The sequence below is a fragment of the Babylonia areolata genome, chromosome 25, assembly GCF_041734735.1.
Source record: "Babylonia areolata isolate BAREFJ2019XMU chromosome 25, ASM4173473v1, whole genome shotgun sequence".
Classification (NCBI taxonomy): Eukaryota; Metazoa; Mollusca; class Gastropoda; order Neogastropoda; family Buccinidae; genus Babylonia; species Babylonia areolata.
In genome coordinates, this window is record NC_134900.1 from 17,614,561 (window position 1) to 17,641,872 (window position 27,312).

The following is a 27,312-nucleotide window of genomic DNA, read 5'->3' on the forward strand; positions in this document are numbered from 1 at the left end:
CGGACTGAAAACGCTGGTCTGTTCACAAACCGTGCGGAAAGACGACTAACGGAGGCTTGGTCTTGTCGTCTCCACCCTTCACTGGCAGGTAGAGAATGGCTTCAAAGTCCAGGTAATCTGAAACATGGTGTTCACAGGCGGGTGAGATGTGTATCACCATTCTTCAGGTTCCGCTCATACTTTGTGTGCTCCGTGTTCCAACTTCCTGAATGGATTTTATTCCATTCCTGGCACAAAACATCGCAGGAAGAAAATGTTTCCAGCGTCACCTTTGTTTTTATATTAATGTGTGTGTGTGTGTTGTGTGTGTGTGTGTGTGTATGTGTGTGTGTGCGTGTGTGTATGCATAGCTTGTGTGTGTGTGTGTGAGCGCGCGCGTGTGTGTGTATATGTGCATGCATGGTGTGTGCATGTGTGTGAGTGAGCAATGGATTAACCCATTCAACCCTGGAGGGTTTACAGCCCCAGCAGACTTACATGCTACACTGATGCAGAAAAAATGCTGAAAATGTACAGTTTTTCCTCCAGAATATATATGTGAGGACACATCCGGATATACTGTAGAAGTTAGTTCTCTTTCTTTGCAGTTCATGCAAATGTAGGAATGTGAAAACTGTTTTAATGAGATTAATTTTGACGCCATAGCAATGCTTGGATGCGGGGATCAATGAGTTAAGCAACTGAAAAACAAGAGAGGCAAGGCCTTCAAGACTCACTTGTGATACACTTTTAAAAAAATCCAAGCTTTTTATGTATTGAGTATAATTTCAAAATGTAATGTTTAAGATGAGAAAGATCAGTTTAAAGCAAGTTAAGTCCCCTAGCATTAATAACAGAGTAATCTCCCTTTTTTACTATCTGCACCAAAACGTTTGCAAAATAAATAAAACTTCCATGCTTAGCAAAATAAGTTCCTGTTTGAACAAAAAATGATAATAATGACTGCTCTTGTTGTTGGGTCAGAATATCAGATCAAAGTGCCAAGTTTAGAGAATACAAAAAATATAAATATAACAGTAAATGCAGTTTGCATATAATTAGGCTTCATTTATTATTTTTTTGTGCCCATCCCAGAGGTGCAATATTGTTTTAAACAAGATCACTGGAAAGAACTGAATTTTTCCTATTTTTATGCCTAATTTGGTGTCACCTGACAAAGTATTTGCAGAGAAAATGTCAATGTTAAAGTTTACCACAGACACACAGACACAGACAACCGAACACCGGGTTAAAACATAGACTCACTTTGTTCACACAAGTGAGTCAAAAATGTGTCAAAGAAAATGAACTGCACTTTGAAACTACTGACTGGAGTAAAGCCAAACTGAATCATAACTTGATGAAGTATTTCATGTTAAAATGTTAAAAAGCATGTCTGATTCATGCTGTATGTATGCGTGTGCTGTACCAAAATGCTTGTTTGTGTATTGGAATGTGTGTATGCACGCACGCACACATACATGCTTGCATGTGTGTATATGTGTGTGTGTGTGTGTGTGTGTGCACAAACACGTGTGGAGGGCAAAGTGCTTGCTTGTGTGCGCCTGCATATGACCATTTTGCACGCATGTGCATATTATATTTCATACATCAGTGGTAATGTCATGTAAGTTACTCTCCCTTCTCCAGGAAACTAACCATTCAGTTCCTGGACTCCACAACTGCTGTGTGTAACATTTCGCTACTGGATAGCCCAAAACCAACTGTACATAGCACTGGTTCTAAAGGAAAGAGCCACAAGAAATCCCAGTGTTATGAACAGACGAAAAAAAAAAAAAAAAGATTTGTATCTCTTCCATCTTTCCATTTTTACTCTCCCTGCTTTTTGACAAAGAATCCTATTTATGCAGCAGGTGAAAATGTCTACAGCACTGCATACACAACACATACCATTGTCTGATATGTATGACGAGTGTTGAATGCGATGGTTTTTGTATGTATATATACATAACTTACTGAGTGTTTGGTTGGAAGTCTGTGCAGATTTATGCATGTTATGTGGTGTAGCGTATATGGATTTGTCCGAACGCCCCCTTGAACTACTGATACTGATACTGATTTTAGAATGTTTCATTGCATGTTTCACACATCAGCTTTTGCATTGTGCAGCACAATGGAGCATGGTTTTACACGGAAAGGCGCTATAAAAGCTAAATATCATTATAATAATCAAACCACAGACATGGAGTAACCAGACATACCGTAGTCTTTGTGGGCTGCTTGCATATTTCTGGGGTCAAGGACAAGCAGTTTATGCTCAAATTGGGTGAGCGAGGGCGGGGAAGCCTCACCACCCTCCAGTACGATCCACTGAGCTTGGTCTGGCTGTTTGGGATCTAGCTGCGCCAGTACCTGTTGGGTATACCAAAATGCCAGGTGAATGACAGGGGAGCCAGTCTTCATATATGTGTGTGTGTGTGTGTGTGTGGTAACGTGTCCATTTAGAAAGAGAGAGATTCTGGGTGCACGGGATCGAATCCTACTCTCGCCAGTATTTTCTCCCCCTCCACTAGACCTTGAGCGGTGGTCTGGATGCTAGTCATTATGACGGGATGATAAACTGAGGTCCCATGTGTGTCACTCGCTTACTGCATGTAAAAGAACCCACTGCAACAAAAGGGTTGTCCCTGGTAAATGTCTGAAGAAAAATCCACTTTAATAGGACAACAAACACAGCTGGAGGCTGGTGAAAAAAACCCCAGAAAGGGTGGCACTGCACTGTGGTGAAGTGCTCTCCCCTGATAGAGCAACCCAAATTTCACACAGAGAAATCTGTTCTGACAAAAGTGTAACACGATAAAATACATCATCTGCACGGTCCTGGTCTAAGTGAGTGAGTGCACAATGCTTTGTCCAATATCACCGTAAACAGCTGAGTGCGCACTACAAGCTGTCACCTCCAACCCATGACCGGTGTCTGTCCCCCCTCACCATCCACCCCACCCCCCATTTCTCTACCCCCTCCCCTCTCCCCCCACTGACCGGGAAGGGGGGCAGGTCAGGCCAGGAGCAGCCAATCAGCACGTCCATTCCCCTCACGTCCAGCAGGCTGCATGCCAGGTCGCCGTGACCTGAAACACACGCAGCGTCCACCTGTGCCTGAGTGGGTCTATTGGGGGCAGGAGGTCTGTCACTTCCTTTCTTATGTGTACAAGCACTCACATCCACACATACACTCACACACAACACCCCCCCCCCCACACATATACACTTTTACACACCCAACACACACCAACAAGTATACACTCTTACACACACAACAAACACCCACACACACATATATACACACACATCCACATATGTACACTCTTATGCAACACACACACATACACCCTTCACACATATACATACACACACACACTCATACGCATGCACACACACTCCCTTCACACACACCCACACAATGCTCATTATAACAATCATTCTGACACAGAATCTCACCAGGGAATAAACTGTCGAAATCAGTTATGGTTTCCCCCAGATGGTATACAAACATGTGCATTAACTAGAATTCTGGAAGCACACACACACACGACACACACACACATGATACACACACACACAGATAATAGTCATCACACAATCATTCTGACAAAGAATCTCTTCTTCCTCTTGCTGTTTTATTGTCCATTGACTACAAGGTGATTTAGACATGAACACATTCATTCATTTCAGCACACACACACACACACACACACACACACAGTGAAATACACACTCATATAATGGATTCAGAAACTGGGTGAGGGATTTGATGTGTAGAGGGGGTGGGAGTGGTGCTGAAAAAAACTCCAGCAACAACAGCAATTAAAATGCACAAAAAACCTCACAGGTAACAGCAGAGTGGTGGGGCATTCGGTGATAGAAGGCATCAGTCACACTACACAATGAAACAAATCACCACAACAAGACACCCCACCCACCAGGGCACAGACTGTGGACACGCTTGGTGTCAGTGTTGATGACCACCACTGCCGAGCGACTGCGCCAAAAGGACGTGAAGAGCACGTGGACATTGTCGCTCAGCCAGTTGTCCTGCCCCCCCTGATCCGCCCATGTGTACAGGCCTGGGAAACCCTCCTCCCCTGTCACACACACAGGCAGACAGCGTTTCCCATAAACAGAGATGTCAAACCCTGTCAAGTGTTTCTAAGAACAATCAGGAAATTTGGTAGGAACATTTTGAATTTTGTAGGAACACTCAGATTCCAAGCCACATCAAGCAAACATACATTTTGTCTACAAGGCAAACAAACACTTGGGTCTACCTGCAACATGGTGTGACTGCTACAATTAAGTTGATTGGTCCACTCAATCCTGTTTCAATGTAAACATGCATACGACTAGCTGAGCATCATCACGTGAGACCAAGGTTAGCTGTGACTGCTCTGGCCTCGTGACTGACAGGTCTAGAGTGTCTGGGTAATGTTACAACAGGAAAGCATGTGACAATGCTATCTTGTCAAAAATGAACTTGTCGGAAAAATTTTGATGTTGGCATAACGTCAGAACAAACCGCATTTGAGCGTAACAAAATACAGCCAAATCGTAACAGTTGCATCTCTCCATAAATTTTTCAGATTCAGCCGCTTTAATTGCTTCAGCCATAGGCATACATAGACATCAGGGAAGAGGGCGAGGGATGGGGGGATGAGGGAGTGGGTAATCCAACAGTTCATTTACAAACTATTAAATAACTTTACTTAGAACACAGTGACTATGTACAAACTGCAATGCTTTTCCTAATTTTCCATACTGAGTTAACTATGGGGTCATTTTCCAGACTGAGTATAATGTTAATTCACTGCACATTCTAAGCTACTTAAAACATTTGAGGTTCAATGAAAATATGATATACACATTTCTTGAGGTGGTATTGATATAATCCATTAATTCACATTGATTTGTTGTCTCCTCCTTACAGCATGAAAAATGAATTTGCCAACTTAGTGACTTAAGTTATTGTTTTTCCCTTCTAACAGTATGCTTAGGTGTTTCCCACATAGATAAAGTGTACGGGGCCCAGCGACCCTCTGTGTACATTTCTGGGGGTCCTTTCGAGATTTTTAACGTTTCTTGGTTCTTTAAGAACATCTGCTGCTGAAGATGTTCGAGTTTTGGAGTCTGTATGCCACTTCAACAAAGATATTTAGATGCCCGTTTTGTCGCTTCGAATAAACAGCAAGATCAAATATTATCCGATGCGTATGCATGGAACATGGGATGCAACTCCAAACACTTGGTATCACCTGCTCTACAGTGATAGCGTCACTGCTGAGTCGGCGGCCTCAAAGATCGACAGAAGAATTAAAACTTGTCGGGAAAATCACTCAGAATTCATGTCACACAGATCTCTTTTCACCGGAAGCTCAGCGGTCAAAAGGTCACAGAAAGCAGTTCGTTCATCAGTGTACACCAAAATCACAAAGATGTACAGCATCTGTTCACCTGGACGGTTCACAGTGTCGATGATGATTTCTCTCGCTGCTTCTTTGTTCTCCGATCCCACCCACTTTTTCCAGTCAATCTGGAACACAGAACAGTGTACATGTACCCATGAACACAGAACAGTGTACATGTACCCATGAACACAGAACAGTGTACATGTACCCATGAACACAGAACAGTGTACATGTACCCATGAACGCAAAGCACACTATACACATAGCCATGACTGCAAAATACACTATACACATAACCAAAATACACTATACACATAACCATGAATGCAAAACACACAATACACATAACCAAAATACACTATACACATAGCCATGAATGCAAAATACACTATACACATAACCATGAATGCAAAGGACACTATACTCATAACCATGAATGCAAAACACACAATACACATAACCAAAATACACTATACACATAGCCATGAATGCAAAATACACTATACACATAACCAAAATACACTATACACATAACCATGAATGCAAAACACACAATACACATAACCAAAATACACTATACACATAATCATGAATGCAAAGCACACTATACACATAACCATGAATGCAAAACACACTATACACATAACCAAAACAAACATACACATAACCATGAATGCAAAAACCACAAACACAATTATCAGGAGCACAAACAGTTAAATAAAAATGGTCATAGATGTAAAAGCCCGGGTGCGGACGGCAGTGAAGGCGGAAGTTGCAGCCTATGAATGCAGAAGAAGACAATGAGAAAACACTGTTCGTTGCCTGATCGCAACCATTGTGGTAAGGTGGTTAGCGTCACGAACTAATGACTTCGAGGACATGGGTTTGATCCCCACCTGAGGTGGGATTTTTTCAGCCTGTGGTTAGCTCCTACCCACAGCTGTGTGCGTCATGGGCTCAAATGTGGAGACTGGGACCACTTAATCGTGGGTCATCCACTTCATGGATGTGTCTATGAAAGTGTTGCTCAAATTTCCTGACCAACACTGCAGGTGTCTGTATCTTTCAGCCTGGCTGACACCAGGTTGTATTTACTCTTTCACTGCCACAGGCAACTTAAGTCGACAAGACAGTGCTACGCCATAGGCGGCTTTAGTCGACATCGAGGGGTCATGTTAAAAAGACCGTTTTTCACAATGTACCAAAGCTGGACAGCTGCAGCCAGTTTCCCCATCAAAAGAACAATGATTAACCTTTGCCTCCTGACTGAGTTTGAAGTGAATGAGTCCATTGTGTTGTTTTGACATGAATGGAAGCCTGCGACTGAGAGCATCATATCTAAAATATTTGGCAATGGGGAGCGTTTCTTACACAAACACTTGGCAGTGAAAGAGTTAAGAGAGTACGGCCTTGTCAAGCACATGTAGTCTCAAACCTAAATGGACCCCCATAGCAATATACAGTACAAGACTGCACCATACAATACAATACAACATCATACAATACAACACAACACCATACAAGATAACACAATACCATACAACACAACACCACCATAACACCATACAACACAACATACAACACAACACAATGCTATACAAGACAACATAACACCATACCACACAACACCATACAATACAATACAATACAACACCATACAACACAACACCATACAATGCAAAACGATACAACACAATACAAAACAAGACAACACACCACCACACACCACCATACAACACAACACCATACAATACAACACAACACCATACAACACACCACACCACTATACAACACAACACAACACCATACAAGACAACACAACACCATACAACACACCACATCACCATACGACACATCACCACACAACACATCACCATACAACACAACACCAAACAACACAATACCATACAAGACAACACAACACCATACAACACACCACATCACCATACGACACATCACCACACAACACATCACCATACAATACAACACAACACCATACAACACAATACCATACAAGACAACACAACACAACAAAACACCATACAAAAAAACACTATACCATACAACACAACACAACACAATACAACACAACACAACAAAACACCATGCAAAAAAACACTATACCATACAACACAACACAACACAATACAACACAACACCCTACAATACAGTGACCTGCCATCAGCCCTACATAGCTATGTTTCTCCATCTCACCATGACCAGCCGGCTGCACTGGTTGTGAGGGCCCCCGTCAGCCGTGTCCAGGTACACCAGGCGAGACAGGTCAGGACTGAAGCTCAGGCACCTCGCTGCTCGACCCTCCTCACTCAACCGCTCTGAGAAAAAAACACAAACACAACACGTGAGGCAAGGCCTCCAAGACTCACCTGTATCACACCTAAAGAGCAAAAATAAAATAAAATGATTTAAAAAAATTCTTTTTAGCTTTAAAAAAAAAAAAATCATTAGAATGTGTTCTGTATTTTATTACAATGCGTTCTGTATTTTATTACAAAAAAAGGCATGAAAGCAGATTTGAACCAAGTGTGTTCAGGTCAAGAGTAAGAAGGCTTACTCACAGCACTATTGCGCATCTACCAATGACGTTCAAAAATAAACAATTTAAACAAGTCTTTTTATCGTGATAAATCAGGTCCGGTATTCAAGGTGATAATGTTGTTTTAATCATGTTATTCTGGTATATCAGGCATTCAAGAAATTCTTTAGAGTCCGCGGTAAAAGAGACATTGCCATCACCTAAAGCACACCGCAACATGCAGACCATATATATTTAGTATCTATTATGCTGGTCAGGCATTTCTGCATGGCAGAAGTGGTTCGGCGTATATTATTTGTCCGAAAGCTGTGACGCCTCCTTGAGAAACTGAAACTGAAAGTCACACATACATACACACACACATATGCACACACACACACACACAAAAAGAGAGAGAGTTAACTTCATCATATCAAAACCACTAACCAAATGATTACCTGATGATTCTAACATCTTTCATGAAAACTGACTTGACTTCTTTCTGAATCAGTGTAAATCTGGCTTTTATTTAAATGCACAGATTCTGAGAAAACTTTTAACCTAGCTATATAGGCCCATCATCATCAGTATAAAGATGCTGTGGAAGTACACACACACACACATACATACACATGTGTGCAAGCAAACGCACACACACAAACACACACACACTCATACGTATCAACAGGTATCAACAGACTTCTCACCACAATCTCCCCCATCAAAACTGGCCTTGAACACAGAGCTCCTGAAACGACACAGTCATAGCGTGCTCATCAATATAATAATAATAATAAGAAGAAGAAGAAGAATGGAGACTGACATTCACACCTCCCACACTGGGAGCTAAACGTGTTTACAATACAAGATACATATCCATATATATATGTACATATGTATATCCAACTTCCTGTCTGTCCATCTCTCTCTCCATCTCTCTCCATATATATATATATATATATATGTGTGTGTGTGTGTATGTGTATATGTATATATACACACACAGAGAAAGAGAGAGATAGATATAGGAAAAAACATATAGTTTGGCCTAAGCAGTAAGGTAGCAATGAAGTGTACCAATTCTTCTCACTTCAATGTAGGCAGCTTGACAGAACGATAACAACTAAACTACCAATAATATTGTGTGACAACATCACATCATTCATCCTTGAAAAGGGTCCAGAGACCAAAAATTTGGATATTTCTTGTATTGTATCGTCTTCTTCTTCTTGCTCGTTAGATGGACACCCCCAGTCTGTGCGATGAAGGCAGCTGTATGCTGCTGGTCCTCTACACAGCCATACAGCTTCTTTAACTGTATTATCATAGTTTTGTGTGTGTGTGTGTGTGTGTGTGTGTGTGCGTGTGTTTCTTGTTCAAATGTGATATTTCTTATGAGGAAAAAAACCAACAAGCCTGAAACAACATTCAACCGTATGTTTGATTACAGAAGAAATAAGACACAATGTGACAAAACATTTATGCGACAAACATGTGACATAACATTTATATGACAAACACATGACAAAACATCTGCATGACAAACACGTGACATAACATTTGTGTGACAAACATGTGACATAACATCTGCGTGACAAACATCTGCGTGACAAACATGCGACACACCCACCGTCTCTGCACACAGAAGCGAAGGCCCAGTCTGAAAGGCTCATGGCACCAGGCCGCAAAGACCACTTCGTTGTCGGGTCCCCACAGCACCTGGTAACAAAATGCACTTGTAGCTAGCTTGGTCTCTGACTGAGGATAAGAGCAGTCATTCGGATGAGACGATAACCTGAGGTCCCGTGTGCAGCATGCACTTAGCTCATGTAAAAGAACCCACGGCAATAAAAGGGTTGTTCCTGGCAAAATTCTGTAGAAAAAAACACTTCGATAGGAAAAACAAATAAAACTGCACGCAGGAAAAAAAAAAAAAAAAGGGGGTGGTGCTGAAGTGTAGCGACGTGCTCTCCCTGGGGAGAGCAGCCTGAATTTCACACAGAGAAATCTGTTGTGATAAAAAGAAATACAAATACTAGTGTGGTGGTGTGTTGCTCAGGTTCGTTCTCCATTTTCTCTTGCATTCATATCAAAAGATCAGAAAGGCATATTCACTTCTTTCTCTCTCTTTACTGCTCTGAAGCATGGCCAGATCTGATCTTACAATGGGACTGTATTCACAACATCAGTTTCCAAATACTCACGTTACAAGACATCTGATCACAAGTGAATCATGCACGTGCAATTCTCCTTCCGCACAACACACCTTCCCGGTCTTGTATCCACCAGCACACACACACACACACACAGTATGAACATTGGCAGATACAGTTATTAGCATTAAGGTATAGGCATATGCTGCACGCACTGTCACACAAGTATCCATTTCAATCAGAGATAGGTGCTCTATTTCATATGTCTCCATATCAATCAATCAGTCAGTCACCTTTTAGTCATTCTGATGACACAATAAAATCACATAAATCCGTCAGTCACATTTCAGTCATTAGGAGCAGATGGTAAACCGAGGTCCTGTGTGTAGCATGCACTTAGCATGAGTAAAAGAACCCATGGCAGCAAGAGAGTTGTACCCAACTGTGACTGAAGCCTGACTGAATGACTGAGGAAATGAATTATCAGCACCTAAAGGCAGAATCAGTTGGCTCTACCCAGCAAACTCCTTGCTTATCTGTCACCCTTGTCAATAAAGAATTTGACTTGACTTGACATGACTTGGTGTTCTCAGTCGGCTCAACCCAGCTTATTCCTTGCTTATCTAGATGAAGTCTCCTGTTGGACTGACGGATGAGTAGGCAGGCATGCTCATCTGTCGGTGTGTGTCCTCATATGGGAGAAGAGGCCAATTCTGAATGCGCAGCACTTCCCACAGGTGTTGCAAGGGAAAACGTCTCCAAAAGTTGAGCCCTGCTTCCTTCGCTCATGCTTCTCCTTAATGGCCAGCGTTCTCTTGTTTTCAAATGTCTTTATGCCACTAGAGCACAGCATCCTCCAGCAAGAGCGGTCGAGGGCATCAGTTTCCCAGGAAGCAATGTCTATGTCACAGGCTTTGAGGTTTGTCTACAAGGTGTCCTTGAAGCACTTGCAGGGTCTTCCAAGTTCACGGTGGCCTTCCTTCAGCTGGCCATACAGTAGCATCTTTGGGATCCTGCTGTCATGCAGACAACGTGTCCTGTCCAGCATAACTGGCACTGGATTGGCAGGCTTTCGATGCTAGGCAGGCCACTCCTCTCTAGGACCTGGAGGCTGGAGACCCTGTCTTGCCACTTTATGCCGAGAATCTTTCGTAGGCATCTCTAGTGAAACTGCTCAAGTTGTTGAATGTGACGGCTTATCTATTACCATTCTAAAAAACAACAAAAACAACAACAACAAAAAACAACAACAAAAAAACACGGACTTGATTTGACACCTACCTGGCCAGGTGAGTACTGGTCTGGCACCTGGTCCAGCAGGGTCACCTGGTCAGTGCTGACATTTAGGCTGACACACCACGGTGCGGTGACGCTCCACCAGCTGTTCCCCCCACGTCTCCTGGTAGATGTACTCCCCACCCTGTGTCAGAAAAACAACCAGGCATCAAAGATGAGAACAGAAAAAAAAAAAAAAAAAGAGAGACAATTTTCTTCTCTCTCTGCATCCCCTTGACACAAATGTACTCCCTGCCCTGTCCCCACCCCCACAACCAGACATCACTGCTACACTGTTCAATCTTTTGAGTTCTTTATTTATTCATAGTCTGTTTGTCTAAGATGATGGTATTAGACTGAAACCTTAAGATGGCCTTAATGGTCGGCAAGGCTATAAGCACCATAATTTGATTTGATCTGATTTGATTATACCGAAAATAAAATGTTGTTTTTTTCTTAAAATTATCATTATGATTATTTCTGTTATCATTATTTCTATTATTATTCTTACTTAGAAATCATCATTTCTGAAAATTAATGGCTTGGGAAGAATTATTCAAATGAAAATGAGCGAGGAAGAGAGTCTGAGCTCAACATATACTTGTAAAAAAAAAAAAAAAAAATTAAACTGTAGATCCTTCTCCTAACCCCCCCCCCCCCCCCCAAGCCACATCATCCCGAAACTGGGTGAGGTGAAAGATGTGTGATGAGTCGTGAATGACGTTGGATTAATAAACAAACACCCCCCCCCCCACACCCCCCAAAAAAAGTATTTCTAGCGATTTGAAAATTGTTTATTAAATTCGTGTGTTTTATTCATACTAGATGTGTTGCTATATACGCTGAGAACCGCAGGGTAAGTACTATACAAATGCACATTATTATCATTAACATTATTACTATAATTACCATCATCATTAGTATTATCATTAGTAGTAATATCATTATTAATGTCACTAAATAAGAAAAGTAAAAAGGGAAGAAAATTAAAAAACAACAACAACAACAAAAAAACCAACACAAAACAAAACAGAGACACTCCATTTTCTCCCTCCCCTGTCCAACCTCCCCTTCATACTGCTTGACTCATATAGGAACACAGATAATGACGTGTTGATCTGACACCGCATCCTGTACATGTCTATGTCCATGAGTATATGCATGACACACACTCACATATACAGATATAGATATAATATATGTAGACTGATATAGACAGATATAAATATAGATGCATACATATGAATGCATACAAATCTATATATCTTTTTTTATTCTGCATATATTAAACAAAGTGCACTATTACTGGCATATGGATGCTAAAATTAAAAATTGCTGTGCATCATATTTTGTTATACCATGCCATAGTTATTGCTCCGCCCAACCCAACCCCCAGTTCCCACTTCCGGCTCAACTAGTCACTTAGATACAGAGCATAACAATAATAACATATGATATCCTTTACAATATGGTGTTGTTGAATTTTAAGTTGTGATCTGTGCATTTGACTATAGAAATATTCAAATTACGCGCGCGCATGTGCATGCGTGTGTGTGCGCGCACGCGTGTACATGTGTGTGTGTGTGCACGCATGCATGTGTGTTTTATCTCGTACTGCTTTCACGATTCACATCACTGTATTGCACATCGGACTGATGATTACTTTTGACCAATTTTTGTTCGTTTCCTTTTTGTTCTTTCTCCTTTTGTTTCTGTTATTCAAAATATTTTCACTCTTCCTCTGTAACTGTCATCCTGTTATTGTTTCTCTGTGACTGAAAAGAGTTAAAGGGAATCAACTCACTGTCACTGTCAATAAAACAGGCAACAGACCTTGACTGTCATATCAGCATTGTCTCCCTTGTCCTTGGGGGAGATGGCCTCAAAGAAGCTGGCAGTCTTGGGTTTTTTCCTCTCCGCGATGTACAGCAGGTAGTTCTCACACCTGGACCACTGTAAGCTGCCAAACTGACCTGTGCATTGCAATTATTCATTTATTCATCTGGGCACAAGTACCGTAATATTCACGAGGAGGAAGGTGGCAGAACGGTTATGATGCTTATCTGCCAATACACAGTCTATGCGGGTCTGGGTTTGAATCACCCTCTCGTCTATTCTCCCAAATTTGACTGGAAAATTAAACTGGGCCTCTAGTCATTTAGATGGGATGATAAACCAAGGCCCTGTGTGCAGCAAGCACTTGTCGCACTGAAAAAAGAACCCAAGGCAATGAGAATGTTGTCCTCTGGCAAAATTCAGTAGAAGAAATCCACTATGATATGTACACAAATATGCATGCACTCAAGGCCTGACTAAGCATGTTAGGTTATGCTGTTGGTCAGGCATCTGCCTAGCAGATGCAGTGTAGTGTATATGGATTTGTCGGAACACAGTGATGCTTCCTTGAGATACTGCTGCTCACAGACCAGGCAACCACAAAGTAGGTCTCAACCCGTAAATAAGGCACAAGTACGATAATATTCATGCACATAAACCTTGGACATGCCTCTGATGCTGAACATTGTCATGTTTTCATAGGAGAATAAAAAAAAAAAAAAAAAAAAATCAATACATGTGGCATGTCCTTACACAATGGAAATACTTAAGAAAAAGGACACCATCAGCATTGATGCACCAGTCACTGTATTTGAAGAAGCTGCTCAGAAGTTTCAGTTGACAAAAAAAAAGAAAAAAAAAAGGAAACAAGAATGGACGAAAATCACTTCTATTCAAATAATTCCAACAGGCACACAAAACAAACATCGCTTGTCTAATGACATATATTGTAGAAATAAGTGAAATGAAAAAAAACCAAACCCAATTGAAGGAGCATTATTATTATTGTCATCCACATTCTCAGCATATGAGCTCAAATGCATGTGCATACCCTGTAACAACAAAGAGAATTACCAGGACTTGGACAATCACAGAAACCTACCATCATTTCCAACGATATCGCCATGTTTATCCAAAGCTTTCACGTCAATGGTCTTCTCCTTCTGTTTATAATTCCAAATCTGAAATTCAAAACAAAAACAAATGATATTAATCTTAGGACAAAATATAATCATAAGGAAAGACACACACTTTCCAAAAATTAACTTTTTGACATCCAGGAAGATAATTCCTGATGACATGGACATGTACATACATTGAGGAACAAAATGGCAAACCTGAGCATTGATTAGGAATTTTAAAACTCATGCCCCCACCCTTACCCCCCCAAGACAAATAATTTGTTTTCAGGTTAAAAGTTAAACCAAGACTGATTTTTGGTGCATGCACTTCACTGCTACGTATGTTTGTATGTGTCAAAAATCTTACTGTATTTGTGTTTGTATTATTTCTGATTCATGTTATTTTGTTCCCTTGATGTACTATACCCCCAACATTCCTTGTGACCCTGGTACACATGGTAATGAAGACATGTTCTATTCTATTCTTCCTCTTTATCAAAAACGATGAAATGATGTCCTGGATTTATCATTCACTCTTCCTCTCTCTGAAGATGATGAAAGCAAGATATGGTGACTCTGCTTCTTCTTTTTTCCCCCAACATGACAATACAGTGATGCTGGTGCATCATACAACCATACGACCTCACCAGCATGTTGGGTCTATGCGTAGGTCATGCAATTGCTTTTCTGATTTTTCATCTATTTGTTTATTCATTTATCAGTTTATTTATTTACTTATTCATTCTATCTTTTTTAGAAGAAGTGGAGTATACATGGATGTCTGCATGCATTGACACCTCCTTGAAACCTAAACTTATATTTCTCTCTCTATATATATAAAATATATATGTTAACAAGGTAACTCCTGACATGGGGAAATACATACTCATGCACTCACACTATGGTTTGGATATCCATACCTCTACAAACTGCTTGTCCTCCCCTTTTTTGTCCTTTGTTTTCAAGACAACAGCCCGTTTCTTTCCTGACGGAGACTCCACATCCCATAACCTGTGACATTCAAATGACAGATGACCATTATATGATGGAGTATTTTAAGACATGAAATTTATATGAAAGGTTCACAGGCTTGAAGTCTTTTTTTCTGTGTGTGCTTAGAAAATATATTTTTTATCATTTTTTTAAAGTACAACACATGAACACCTTACCCCTTTCTAATAAATGATTTTGCACATGCTTTCAAATATATAATAAAAGACATATGGCTTGACAGATTTATCAATTTGTACATCAGTTAGTTCTGATATGTATGGTTCTTGCATTTGTGAAAAGAGGCCATTACACACAACACATTTGATTATTATCTGTGTAAACATAAAAATGTCCTCAAAGTCAACAGAAAATATGGACTTTATGATAACACTATATTAACAGAAATTCTGGAAGATATGTGATGAAATAATCTCAAAATATTTCTTTAAAGAAAATTACACAAACACTATATATCTGCTAAATACACATATCCTACTGTGTGTGCATGGTGAGTGTGGTGTGTTTGTGTGTGCATATGTGAGTGGTCTGTGTGAGCGTGTGTGTGTGTGTGTGTGTGTGTGTGTGTGTGTGTGTGTGTGCATACTGGCACACATGCATGCGTTCACTGTTTGTGCCTGTCCGTGTGCATAAGTGATTGCATAAATGCACAAATCACATGTTCATACGCCTGCAAGCATTCATATGAATATGCCCACATGCATCTGTCTGGGCCAATTCTAATGCACATACTCACACTTACACGTTTTTCATTTCTTGAGGAATGGAGCACCCGATGTAGGACAGCTTGTCTTTTCCAGCCTCCTTAGTGAGTTGAAGAGAGAAAGTTTTCGTGAAGTAGGTTTTCTCTTTACGGTCTATGTCGCGCTGACTCCATCCAGTCCTGATGCTGTAGATAGACTGTGTGTCTCCTTTTGGCGTGACAGATATTTTTCCTGATGCTAGGGAGGGATGCCTAGCTATGTCACGATACGCCTTGGTTACGTCATCCAGTGTGAGATCCTGCAAAAGAAAGGAGCTTAAAAAAGGACATTCAATATACCCCTAGCTCCCTCCTCTCCCCTGTCAGTCGAAACAGACTGTGCTTTCATAAAAGTATAAAAAATAACATGCTAGATCTACCATATCCTGATATAAACCAACTGAATGTGAACCTTTTTTTTACAGTCTTATGAACCATGTCCTTGTCTTTCAATCAAAACGTTCTCCTCATTTTTTTTCTACCATTAAATGCCCAGACTTAAATCAGTGTATCCTTTTGCACTTGACAACCAACATCAGTATGCTTTAGAAACTGTCGTTTTGTGGGAGGTTGCTGTTGTGCGCTATTTGACTGGGCTGCCGAGGGAAGTGTGTCGTTTAGCGCCGGCCAATAGTTTATGATGGCAATTTTTTACATCTCGATCAGTCCCGTATCTTTCTCAATGGATGTAACAACATTACGACGCTTTTTCCAAACGTTACATTGAATGCTCTTGACCACATTTTTCATGCTTTTGACCATCAGACTTTATGTCGTCTGCAAATATAATATGATGAGACAACTCTGTTGACTAACATGCGAACAAAGTTGGATTTCCTTGCCTTCACTTCATCCATGAAAAGGATAGGGCGTTTAATTTTTTCCGACGGCATACCTTTGGCATCGACGCTTTTCCTTCAACAGTCCGTGATTCATCCATGGTGACTGCAGGCCGGGTGCTTTTAAGCTCTACTTTCGTTGTTGAAAAGTGGAACGAAGGGTTTCAAGTTGCAAAGTTTACCTTTGCCCCCAAATTGTCTTAAAAGATGGAACGGAACACAGGACCGCACTGGAGGGCAAACCTCTCAGCACGTTTTCACAGTTGCTCTTTGTTTTCAATTTCAGCAGTCTGTTTTGAATTTCTGTGCTTTGGGAGATAATATATTAATAATAATAATCACCATGCCGTTATTCCATTTTCAAAATGTAGGGACTTGTGTGTGTGTGTGTGTGTGTGTGTGTGTGTGTGTGTGTTTCTTGCTTCTTCGGTTCTTTCATTTCTTTCCATTAATATAATGTAGTTATATTTCACGCAGTAGTTGCCAGCTGCTCCATTGCCGGTCAAATCGATGTAATGATGTATGTGTACCGATAAGCGCATAGTCCTTATATATATATATCTATATATATCTATATATATATGTGTGTGTGTGTGTGTGTGTGTGTGTGTGTTGATTAGATGATAAAATGCATGTTACTTTGTCTTCCTTAGGCTGACCTGCTGTTCTCTATCACATGGTCCATGTAATATGAGGTTATCTATTCATTAGTTGATATTGTTTTATTATCTCTCTCTCTCTGAGTCTCCCTCTGTCTGTCTGTCTCTCTCGATCGTTCACCTGTGACATTTTTATTCTCATACTATTTTATATGTCGTTGAATTATGCTTCTTTTGACAACTGGTGAGCAACGGGCCCCCCACCCTCTCTGTTATTGCTATGTGTATTTTTTTTATTATTATTATTTTTATATATATTAGGCTTACTGTTTTATATTCACATTAGTATAGTATTTTTAACATACACAATGTATGCTTATGTGTGTGTAAGTGTAACTTGAGTGTGCGAGAGACTAGAGAGAGAGAGAGAGAGAGAGAGAGAGAAGGAGAGAGAGAGAGAGAGTGCGTGCGTGTGTGTGTGTGTGTGTGTGTGTTCTGTTTTTCTTTTTTTTTAAAATGTCGATTATCAATACCATGCTTGTGCCTCTCTCTCTCTCTCTCTCTCTCTCTGTGTGTGTGTGTGTGTGTGTGTGTGTGTGTGTGTGTGTGTGTGTGTGTGTGTGTTTCAGTATCTGTCACGGTTCGATGCTGGATACCTATCAATCTATCCGGCTGTCTATCTATCTACCTATCTATAGTATCTATCTACACACACACACACACACACATATATTTCTATATATATCTATATCAAAACCTATGGATGTATGTATATATAAATATATCATATATATACATATTTTTCACACGAGTTTCAGTTTTATAATATGTACATGCTAATTTCTTATCCTAGACTGTCATGCCACACACACCATCATCATAACGGTCACAGACACGCCGCGCGCGCGCACACACACACACACACACACCGTGACACTCAATGACACACACTGCTGACACTGACACACACAAACAAACAAAGAAACAAACATACTGATTGATCTACCGCGTGGGGGACCGTGATCGGATGGGTGCAAATACTAGTGTAGGTAAGCTAGAAAGTATACGATGGACAGATGAATTAATAAGGATTTGTTTACTCAATGTGGGCTTCAGCTTGTAGTTGCGGCACTGAGACTACCACTTTCGCTTTTAGGCGCCCGAGGTCCTGATGATCCGAACTGGATGAGTCAACCGACCTCCGCTTCTAACCTGACCCCCTCCGCCTCCCCCCCCCACCCCCCGTGTGTGTGTGTGTGTGTGTGTGTTTGTATGACTCTGCGTGCTGTGTGTGTGTGTGTGTGTGTGTGTGTGTGTGTGTGCGTGCGTGTGTTTGTGTGACTCTGTGTGTGTGTGTATGTGACGGTGTGTGTGTGTAGCTGCCGGTCCATCAGTGAATACAGCCCGAGATGCCAGTGCCGTGGCTGATGCTCATGAAACTGATGTCGTTGTATTAGTATATGAACACACACAATAAGCGCGCACACACACATATTGGCGTGTTGCGGAACCTTGCGCACGTGTTCAGTCAATCTTCAAGTGAACCGTTCTTCCGTTCCAACGTTTTACTAGTTTCTTTCTCAAGAGAACTTTTATTCGTTCTTAAAATACGAAAGCAGAGACTGACAAGTTCGACGTGCATAGCTGAGTCACATATTGCTGATCGTAACGACACGGGAAATACATTGTTAAAGGTTTGTTTTCTAAGAAAAAGAAGAAACAAAACAATTAAAATGTGTTCCCACTGAGCTGAATATGACTATTGAGCTCAATGTGGATTCCCAACCAAGGAACCGCTGTACTGTCTTTGTCGTCCACTCTTTCGATGGAGAAACACCGAACACTGTGTCTGTAAAATATTGCAGACGACACCCACAAAAAAGTGTGATTCATCTGATAGCCACAAAGTTATGAAGTAAGAATTGGAAGTTCTGTTCAAATGTTGAGAAATCTAAAATGTGTGTATCAATAATGACTGTTATAGTCTTATCTGCTTATGGAATAACAATTATTGCAGCGCAAATTTAGAACTGAACGTGGTTAGGTGTGAGGTGGAAGCGGGACAGGGTTTACGCGGCACTGAAGTTGGTTTTAGTTTCAGACTATATTGTTTCTATTGTGGTACATGGTAAAAACTACAATCGTCGAAGGAAAGAAAGCTTGCGAGTTCTTTTCAACAAGTGTATTCAATTTGCCAGATTTATTGACTTCATTTTGCATCCCAAAGTGCTGTTTTCTTCCAATTTCGGCCATCATGTAAAGCAAAAATCTGACAAAGCTTGCTTAGGATTAAATTGTGAGATAATGGCTCATTTTGGTCATCTGATTAATTTTTTTGACTGAGACAAATATTAGTTGCGAAATGATCACAACTGTGCGTCATACGTCCTCCATGTTTTAAATTTACGAATTCGGTTGCGGCTGTCTTTGATTTTACGCTCAAAATGCCCATCACTTACGACTTGGCCTCCAAGGGATTTGGATTCAGCACCCCAAATTCATGTAAAATCAACAAAAGAATCTAATATACGACGCAAAACCAGGTATCCTGGTTATGGCTTGGAAAATGTATGAAAGTGTCTTTCTGACGCATACTTGATTTTCGTATCTTCCCCATCTGAATAGACTATAAGCTATCCACTCTGACCTTTTCTGCAGTCAGCGGATCTGGCCCCAAGTATCTTTCTGAACTCCTCCATATCTATACCCCGTCTCGCCAGCTCCGTTCTTCCTTTGTTACTCGACTTCTCAGGATACCTCACGTCAGAAGTCAGACCTATGGACACAGATCCTTTTCTTTTCAATCGCCAAGACATGGAACAAGCTCCCTGATAACCTCCGTCATTCTGATTCCCACGGATCTTTTAAATCTCGTCTCAAAACTCACCTTTTCCCTCAGCAATAAGTTCAATTGTGGCATGTCCACTTCCTTTGCGTTAGCTGTGCTTGACTATGTGTGCATACATACATATGTGTACATAACTACATGCATGTATATGAATGTGTATTGTGTGTGCGTGTGTTTATGTAAGTTTGTGCCTGCCTATGTGTGCGTATGTGTAAGGGTTGCTGTTAGATACACATGTATGTTAAAATGTATGTATGCAGTGTGTGTGTGTGTGTGTGTGTGTGTGTGTGTGTGTGTGTGCGCGCGCGTGTGTGTGCAATCACATTTTGGTGTGTGTATGTAATATAGATGTAATGTTTTATGTTAACAAAAGCGTTTTTGTAAAGCACCGAGAGCAGATTTCTGGATAGTGTGCTATATAAGTATCCATTATTATTATTACCTGAACAGTTGCTATCTTCGTAAAATATCTTAGATCCTGAACTGAGGGCGAGTTTGGCCGAGGGGCCATTCAATGGTGAGTCGCCTTCTGCTTTTTGTGCCCTGTTGTCTGTCGTCTGGTTGTCGTGATGGTTTGGGCCACCGAGAGAACGCAGTTCTATTTTGTAGTGTTCGCTTCTTTCACGCTGGTTGTAGCGGTTGGTTTTCTGTGCACCGTTGTCGTTTTGACCAGAAATGATTTTCGTTCCCCTTCGTCGTCATCGTTTTCAGCAAGTAAGTCAATTTCTGTCATCTTTGTTTCTGTTCATTTTGTTTCTTCGTTTTCTCTTTCTTCGACACAAACAAACGAACTGTGCTTTCTTTCCTTCTTTTTTCTCTCTCTCAAGTATACATATATATATATATATAAATTTATTGAAACAAATTATTTCAATTTTTCTTTAATGCAATTAAACGAAGGCGTTGCGTTCTTGCTAAAAAAAACCCATGTATTCAGATGCAATGTTGTCAGTCAGTACCACACTTCGACTTGGAGCAAAAACGCGTATAATCATTTATGGGGATCAAAGGCGGAAACTGTTGAATCAATGAATTATGGAGAGACTTCGGGACGTTTCACTTTGACGGCGAGAAATCTTTCACATTGATTTGTGTGTTTTTTTGTTATTTTTTTGTTTGGTTTCTTTTCTTTTCTTTTTTTAATTGTCCGTTTGCATGTTTTTCACATACCCGTCTTTTCTTGTTCGTCAAGGCATTGAACCTCGCAAACCACGAACAGTAGAATCCCGCCACTCCTCAGCCAGCGGAGTCGGAGTCTGCGTCTCTCCACCGCCTCAGGTCCAACTCCCCGAACAAAAAACTTCTCTGCCAACAGCAACAACAGTACTCTGACCCCCGAAACCCGCCTCCTTCCCAGGAGAAACAACAACCTGACCCATTTCCACCACAGCCCACCACCGCCACGCCGCACGCGCACAATGTGACGTCATGCCTCCGACGCGTCATCCGCGAAAGCTGTGACGTCAAGAGCACGTGCGTGCCGCTCGTGGCCCACTGCCCCCCCCCCCCCTTTTTTATTTTATTTTATTATTTTCTTTTAATACTCAGGGCTGGGTGGAAAAAGCATGTGTATTTGTTTATCTCATTACCCAGGTAAAATAAAATTTCGTGTCGTTTCGTTCGTCGATCGTTTCGTTAACTAACAAAGACCATGCCTCATCAGTCCCCGCCGTGCTCTGGACACTTAAGAGCACGGCGGCATCTACCTGGACATGGATCACGTGGTGGTCAACCCTCTGACCGGCATCCTCAACTCAACGAGTCGCTGGTGCTGGGCCTGGAGAATCCGGCCGCGCTGCAACGTGGACAACGGGTTCCTGGTCTCGGACCCCAGCTGAACTGACGCCACCTTCCTGCCCCTGTGGCTGGACAGCTACCCACGTGTATGTGTGTGTGTGTGTGTGTGTGTGCGTGTGCGTGTGTGAGTGTGAGTGTGTGTGTGTGTTTGTGTTTGTGTGTGTGTGTGTGTGTGTGTGTGTGTGTGTGTGTGTGTGTGCGGTGAGGGACGTTTTTATTTCCATTGAAATTAATCTTAAAAAAAAAAATCCATTTATAAATATATACAGATTAACGCGCCTGTACATATGAGATGGGAGAGTGATGTGCGGAATGACTGATACTTCTTTCTTGAAATATAAATGTGAATACCGATGTGTGTGTGTGTGTGTGTGTGTGTGTGTGTGTGTGTTGTTCACACACTCATTTTTAAGGCAAACTGCGTGAAGGCAAATTTAAGTGTACTCTGTGTTTCAGACAGTAAAATGGTTGATTGATTGACGTGACTGACGGTTACGTTCCCTCTCCTTCCTTCTACCTCACCTTCCCCTTCCTGCCCCCACCCTCCCCATAAACCACTTCACAAAAAAAGAAGAAGAAATAAAGAAGAAAATCATAACGATGATGATGACGATAATGCCAATAGCCTGCCTACTACTACTAATAGTAGTGATAATGATGATGATGATGATGATAATGAGTGTAATGATAACAATAATAATGATAACAACAATAACAACAGTGATACTAATTATGATAATGGTGATAACAATAGTAATGATGATGATGATGATAATAATAATAGAGTAACAGAAGTAATGATAATTGTATCGAATTGACGGGAGACGGGTGGAAAACCACCACATCACTGACAACCTTGGGAAGGGGAGCACAAAGGAACAGTTCACCGGCCACGCTCTTGTCTGTTTGACCGTCTGTCTGACTCTCTGGTTGGCTCTTTGTTTCTCTCCTGTTACCCATACGCGCGAGTGAGCGCACACGCTCACAGTCACATGCACATGTACGAATGCATGCAGATGGGCATGTACATATGCACACACGTACACACATACACACGCAATATGCACAAAAAACAACATCATTTTGCACACACACACACACACACACACACACACACACACACACAGACACACGCACACACAAACACACGACCCCCCCAACCCCCCCCCACCACACACACACAAACACACCACACAGACACATACACAGACACACACAGACACACACACACACAGACACACACACACACGAACCATCCCCCTGTCTCTCTCTCTCACACACACACACACACTCCATTTTTTCTTCTTTCCACCCTCCCTCTCCTTCCTCCTACCCCATCCCTTCCTACTCCTCCCACCCCTACCCCGTCCCATGCACCCAACCACATCAAGAATAATAACAACAGTAATGATAATTGAATCGAACTGAATTGACGGGAGACGGGTGGAAAACCACCACGTCACTGACAACCTTGGGAAGGGGAGCACCAAGGAACAGCAGAGACCGATGCCTCCTCAGGGAGTAATTGTGAAACTGTAGACGTTCAAATGATGATGGGAGCCTCGCCTTTCACCTCTCCCGTCTGTCTGTCCTTACGTGTCAGGGTGATTTTTGTCCCAGATCATCACAGTAATGGTCGGCAGAGGTTACGACAGTTCACCGGCCACGCTCTTGTCTGTTTGACCGTCTGTCTGACTCTCTGGTTGGCTCTTTGTTTCTCTTGTATTTGTATTTCTTTTTATCACAACAGATTTCTCTGTGTGAAATTCGGGCTGCTCTCCCCAGGGAGAGCGCGTCGCTACACTACAGCGCCACCCATTTTTTTGTATTTTTTCCTGCGTGCAGTTTGAATTGTTTTTCCTATCGAAGTGGATTTTTCTACAGAATTTTGCCAGGAACAACCCTTTGTGTTACCCATACGCGCGAGCGAGCGCACACGCTCACAGTCACATGCACATGTACGAATGCATGCAGATGGGCATGTACATATGCACACACGTACACACATACACACGCAATATGCACAAAAAACAACATCATTTTACACACACACACACACACACACACAAACACACACACACGCACACACAAACACACGACCCCCCCCCCCCCCCCCCACAAACACACCACACAGACACATACACAGACACACACACACACACACACACACACACACACACACACACGAACCATCCCCCTGTCCCCGACACACACACACTCCATTTTTTCTTCTTGCCACCCTCCCTCTCCTTCCTCCTACCCCACCCTTCCTACTCCTCCCACCCCTACCCCGTCCAATGCACCCAACCACATCAAGAATAATAACAAAAATAATCATATTTGAATCGAACTGAATTGACGGGAGACGGGTGGAAAACCACCATGTCACTGACAACCTTGGGAAGGGGAGCACCAAGGGACAGCAGAGACCGATGCCTCCTCGGGGAGTAATTGTGAAACTGTAGACGTTCAAATGATGATGGGAGCCTCGCCTTTCACCCCTCCCGTCTGTCTGTCCTTACGTGTCAGGGTGATTTTTGTCCCAGCTCATCACAGTAATGGTCGGCAGAGGTTACGACAGTTCATCATTCTCTTGAGTGTTTGTCTGTCTGTCTGTTTGTCAGGCTGATTTTTGTCCAGCTCATCACAGTAATGGTCGATTGTTACCCAGTTTATATCGAATATTCATTGATTTTTTTTCCCGTTCCTGGTTTCAGTTAACGAGAATGGACGGTTCAAGGTAACCACAGCCGGAACGCTGGTTGAGTAGAGTTGAGACAAACGACGTACTGACTAACACCATCAAGGTCAAGGTCAGGGCTTGGGTCTTCATCAAAATTGGGTTCGTTCAAAGTTGTATCAATTACGTCTGGATTTTGTCAATGAAAACCTATGTTTGCAAGATGTCAAACTGTTTCCACGTGATTTTAAAGACTGTTTGCGTGCAAATAGCAAGAGCGGCATTTTCCTGCTAAGAATAGTGGTTGATTTTGCACGGAAGACGCCTTTTGTAGGCAGTAATGTCAAGATTTACCTGCGAATTAATTTAGACAGATACTTGAAATTTATTGTCAGGAACCTCGGTGTTGTCCTTGACAATGCACTGTCCATGCAAAAATTTATCAGTCAGACATGTCAGTCCTGCTACTGTCAACTGCGACGCATCAGTGCCGTCCGGAAATATCTATCCACTGACGCAACATCTAGACTTGTCGTTTCTCTCATTCTCTCTCGCCTTGACTACTGTAACTCTTTATTGTCTGGTCTGCCTGCTTCATCCATTCAGCCCCTTCAGCGCATACAAAACTCTGCTGCCCGACTCGTCCTCAGAAAGAAAAGATCTGAGCACATCACTCCTCTTTTGCAACATCTCCACTGGCTCCCTGTCTCACACCGAATAAAGTACAAGATCAGCACTCTATGTTATAGATGCATTCACAAAACTGCCCCTTCCTATCTCTGCGGCTGCCTTCACCTCTACACTCCATCTCGCTCACTACGATCGGCCTCGGATCCACTCTGTTTACGCATACCCAGATTCAAATACTCGACTATTGGCCGCCGTTCTTTCTCTGTTTCTGGACCTTGCGATTGGAATGAACTTCCTTTTTCGCTTCGTCAAGTCTCCACACTCAGCTCTTTCAAGTCTGGCCTTAAAACCCACCTCTTCCCAAAATAGCCTCCCTTGCCTGCCCTTCCTTGTCTTTAGTTTCTGCAGTATTAGAGTTATGCATGCGTGTGAATGACTGGTGCGAAAGCGCTTTGATTTGTCTCTGCACAAGATCCAGCGCTATATAAATACCATTATTATTATTATTATTATTACTATTGTGATAAGAGATTTAAGTTTGTCATTTCAGAAATGTCTTCGCATTCACTGTCATTACAGGAAAACATTCTCTGCTTGATTTAATTTGTCCATTGTGAAAAGGTGGATAAGAACACAAGTTTTGTGTTTTTGTTGTGCTACTGTTACTAGTTTTAAGAGTAAGCTTTCGGAAGTGGGCATTCAGTCTCAGTAGATGTCCCTATCAGATGCGCTTATGTCTGCTTGAAAATGGACGTGTTGTACGAAATTTGTCAGTTTATTTGTACAAGGTACTGCAATGTCCTGCAACTTCAGCATTTTGTGATAATATTGTGCTCTTTTGTGCAGTATATCTGGTGCGTAAGCGCTTTGATTTGTCTCCGCACAAGATTCAGCGCTATAGAAATACCATTGTTATTATTATTATTATTATTATTATTATTATATTCCTTCGTGAGGAGCAGTGGCCTTTGTATGAATGCTCCCCCTCCCTCTCCCTCACGCTTGCACACACACACACACACACACACACACACACACACACACACACAAACAACGTAACATGTTTGAAGGCAAATACAACTATACTTTTTAGCTGCACATGATCGTTTTGTGTTTTCTTTAATAATAGTCATGCAGTACGTGTCGATAATTACAGTAAGCAATAATAGGACAAACAGTTTTATTCGAGGAACAGTTTTACTTTAACTCTCTCCATACGAACGGCGAAAGAGACGACGTTAACAGCGTTTCACCCCAATTACCATCATCAAAATATTGCAAGCAGAAGGCTCTTACTGAAGAGGTGAATGTTGACAAAGAATACCACAATTCTGACGACGGAAGCTAAAGGTTGGGTCATTGAGACACCCACTGGACATCCGAGGGGTCTGTGTAGAGGAGAAGAGAGGACTGGCCGTACTGAGTGAGTTAAAAAAAAAAAAAGTATCGTTATGAATCGTCATTGGCTTGAGTGAGAAGGACGGGTGGGAGAGAGAGAGAAGGACGGATCGGAGAGAGAGAGAAGGACGAGAGAAGGACGGGTGGGAGAGAGAGAGAAGGACGGATCGGAAAGAGAGAGAAGGACGGATCGGAGAGAGAGAGAAGGACGGATCGGAGAGAGAGAGAAGGACGGGTGGGAGAGAGAGAGAAGAGAGAGAAGGACGGGTGGGAGAGAGAGAGAAGGACGGGTGGGAGAGAGAAGGACGGCTGGGAGAGAGAGAGAAGAGAGAGAAGGACGGGTGGGAGAGAGAGAAAAGGACGGGTGGGAGAGAGAGAGAAGGACGGCTGGGAGAGAGAAGGACGGCTGGGAGAGAGAGAGAAGAGAGAGAAGGACGGGTGGGAG

General features: G+C 41.9%; 1 protein-coding gene across 1 annotated transcript in view; it reads right to left on the minus strand.

Annotated features, from left to right (window-relative positions):
- LOC143299548 (acylamino-acid-releasing enzyme-like) overlaps nucleotides 1-17,123 on the minus strand; it is a 37,187-nt gene extending 20,064 nt beyond the window's left edge. Inside the window, 15 exon segments of the mRNA XM_076612832.1 lie at nucleotides 31-117; nucleotides 2,202-2,352; nucleotides 2,983-3,071; nucleotides 3,924-4,085; nucleotides 5,449-5,527; nucleotides 7,617-7,738; nucleotides 8,646-8,686; nucleotides 9,569-9,657; nucleotides 11,373-11,436; nucleotides 11,438-11,511; nucleotides 13,200-13,339; nucleotides 14,305-14,383; nucleotides 15,244-15,334; nucleotides 16,077-16,336; nucleotides 16,972-17,123. Coding sequence (XP_076468947.1) covers nucleotides 31-117; nucleotides 2,202-2,352; nucleotides 2,983-3,071; nucleotides 3,924-4,085; nucleotides 5,449-5,527; nucleotides 7,617-7,738; nucleotides 8,646-8,686; nucleotides 9,569-9,657; nucleotides 11,373-11,436; nucleotides 11,438-11,511; nucleotides 13,200-13,339; nucleotides 14,305-14,383; nucleotides 15,244-15,334; nucleotides 16,077-16,336; nucleotides 16,972-17,016 — 1,573 coding nt within the window. The 5' untranslated portion in view covers nucleotides 17,017-17,123.
- Between the last annotated feature and the right edge of the window lie 10,189 nt (nucleotides 17,124-27,312).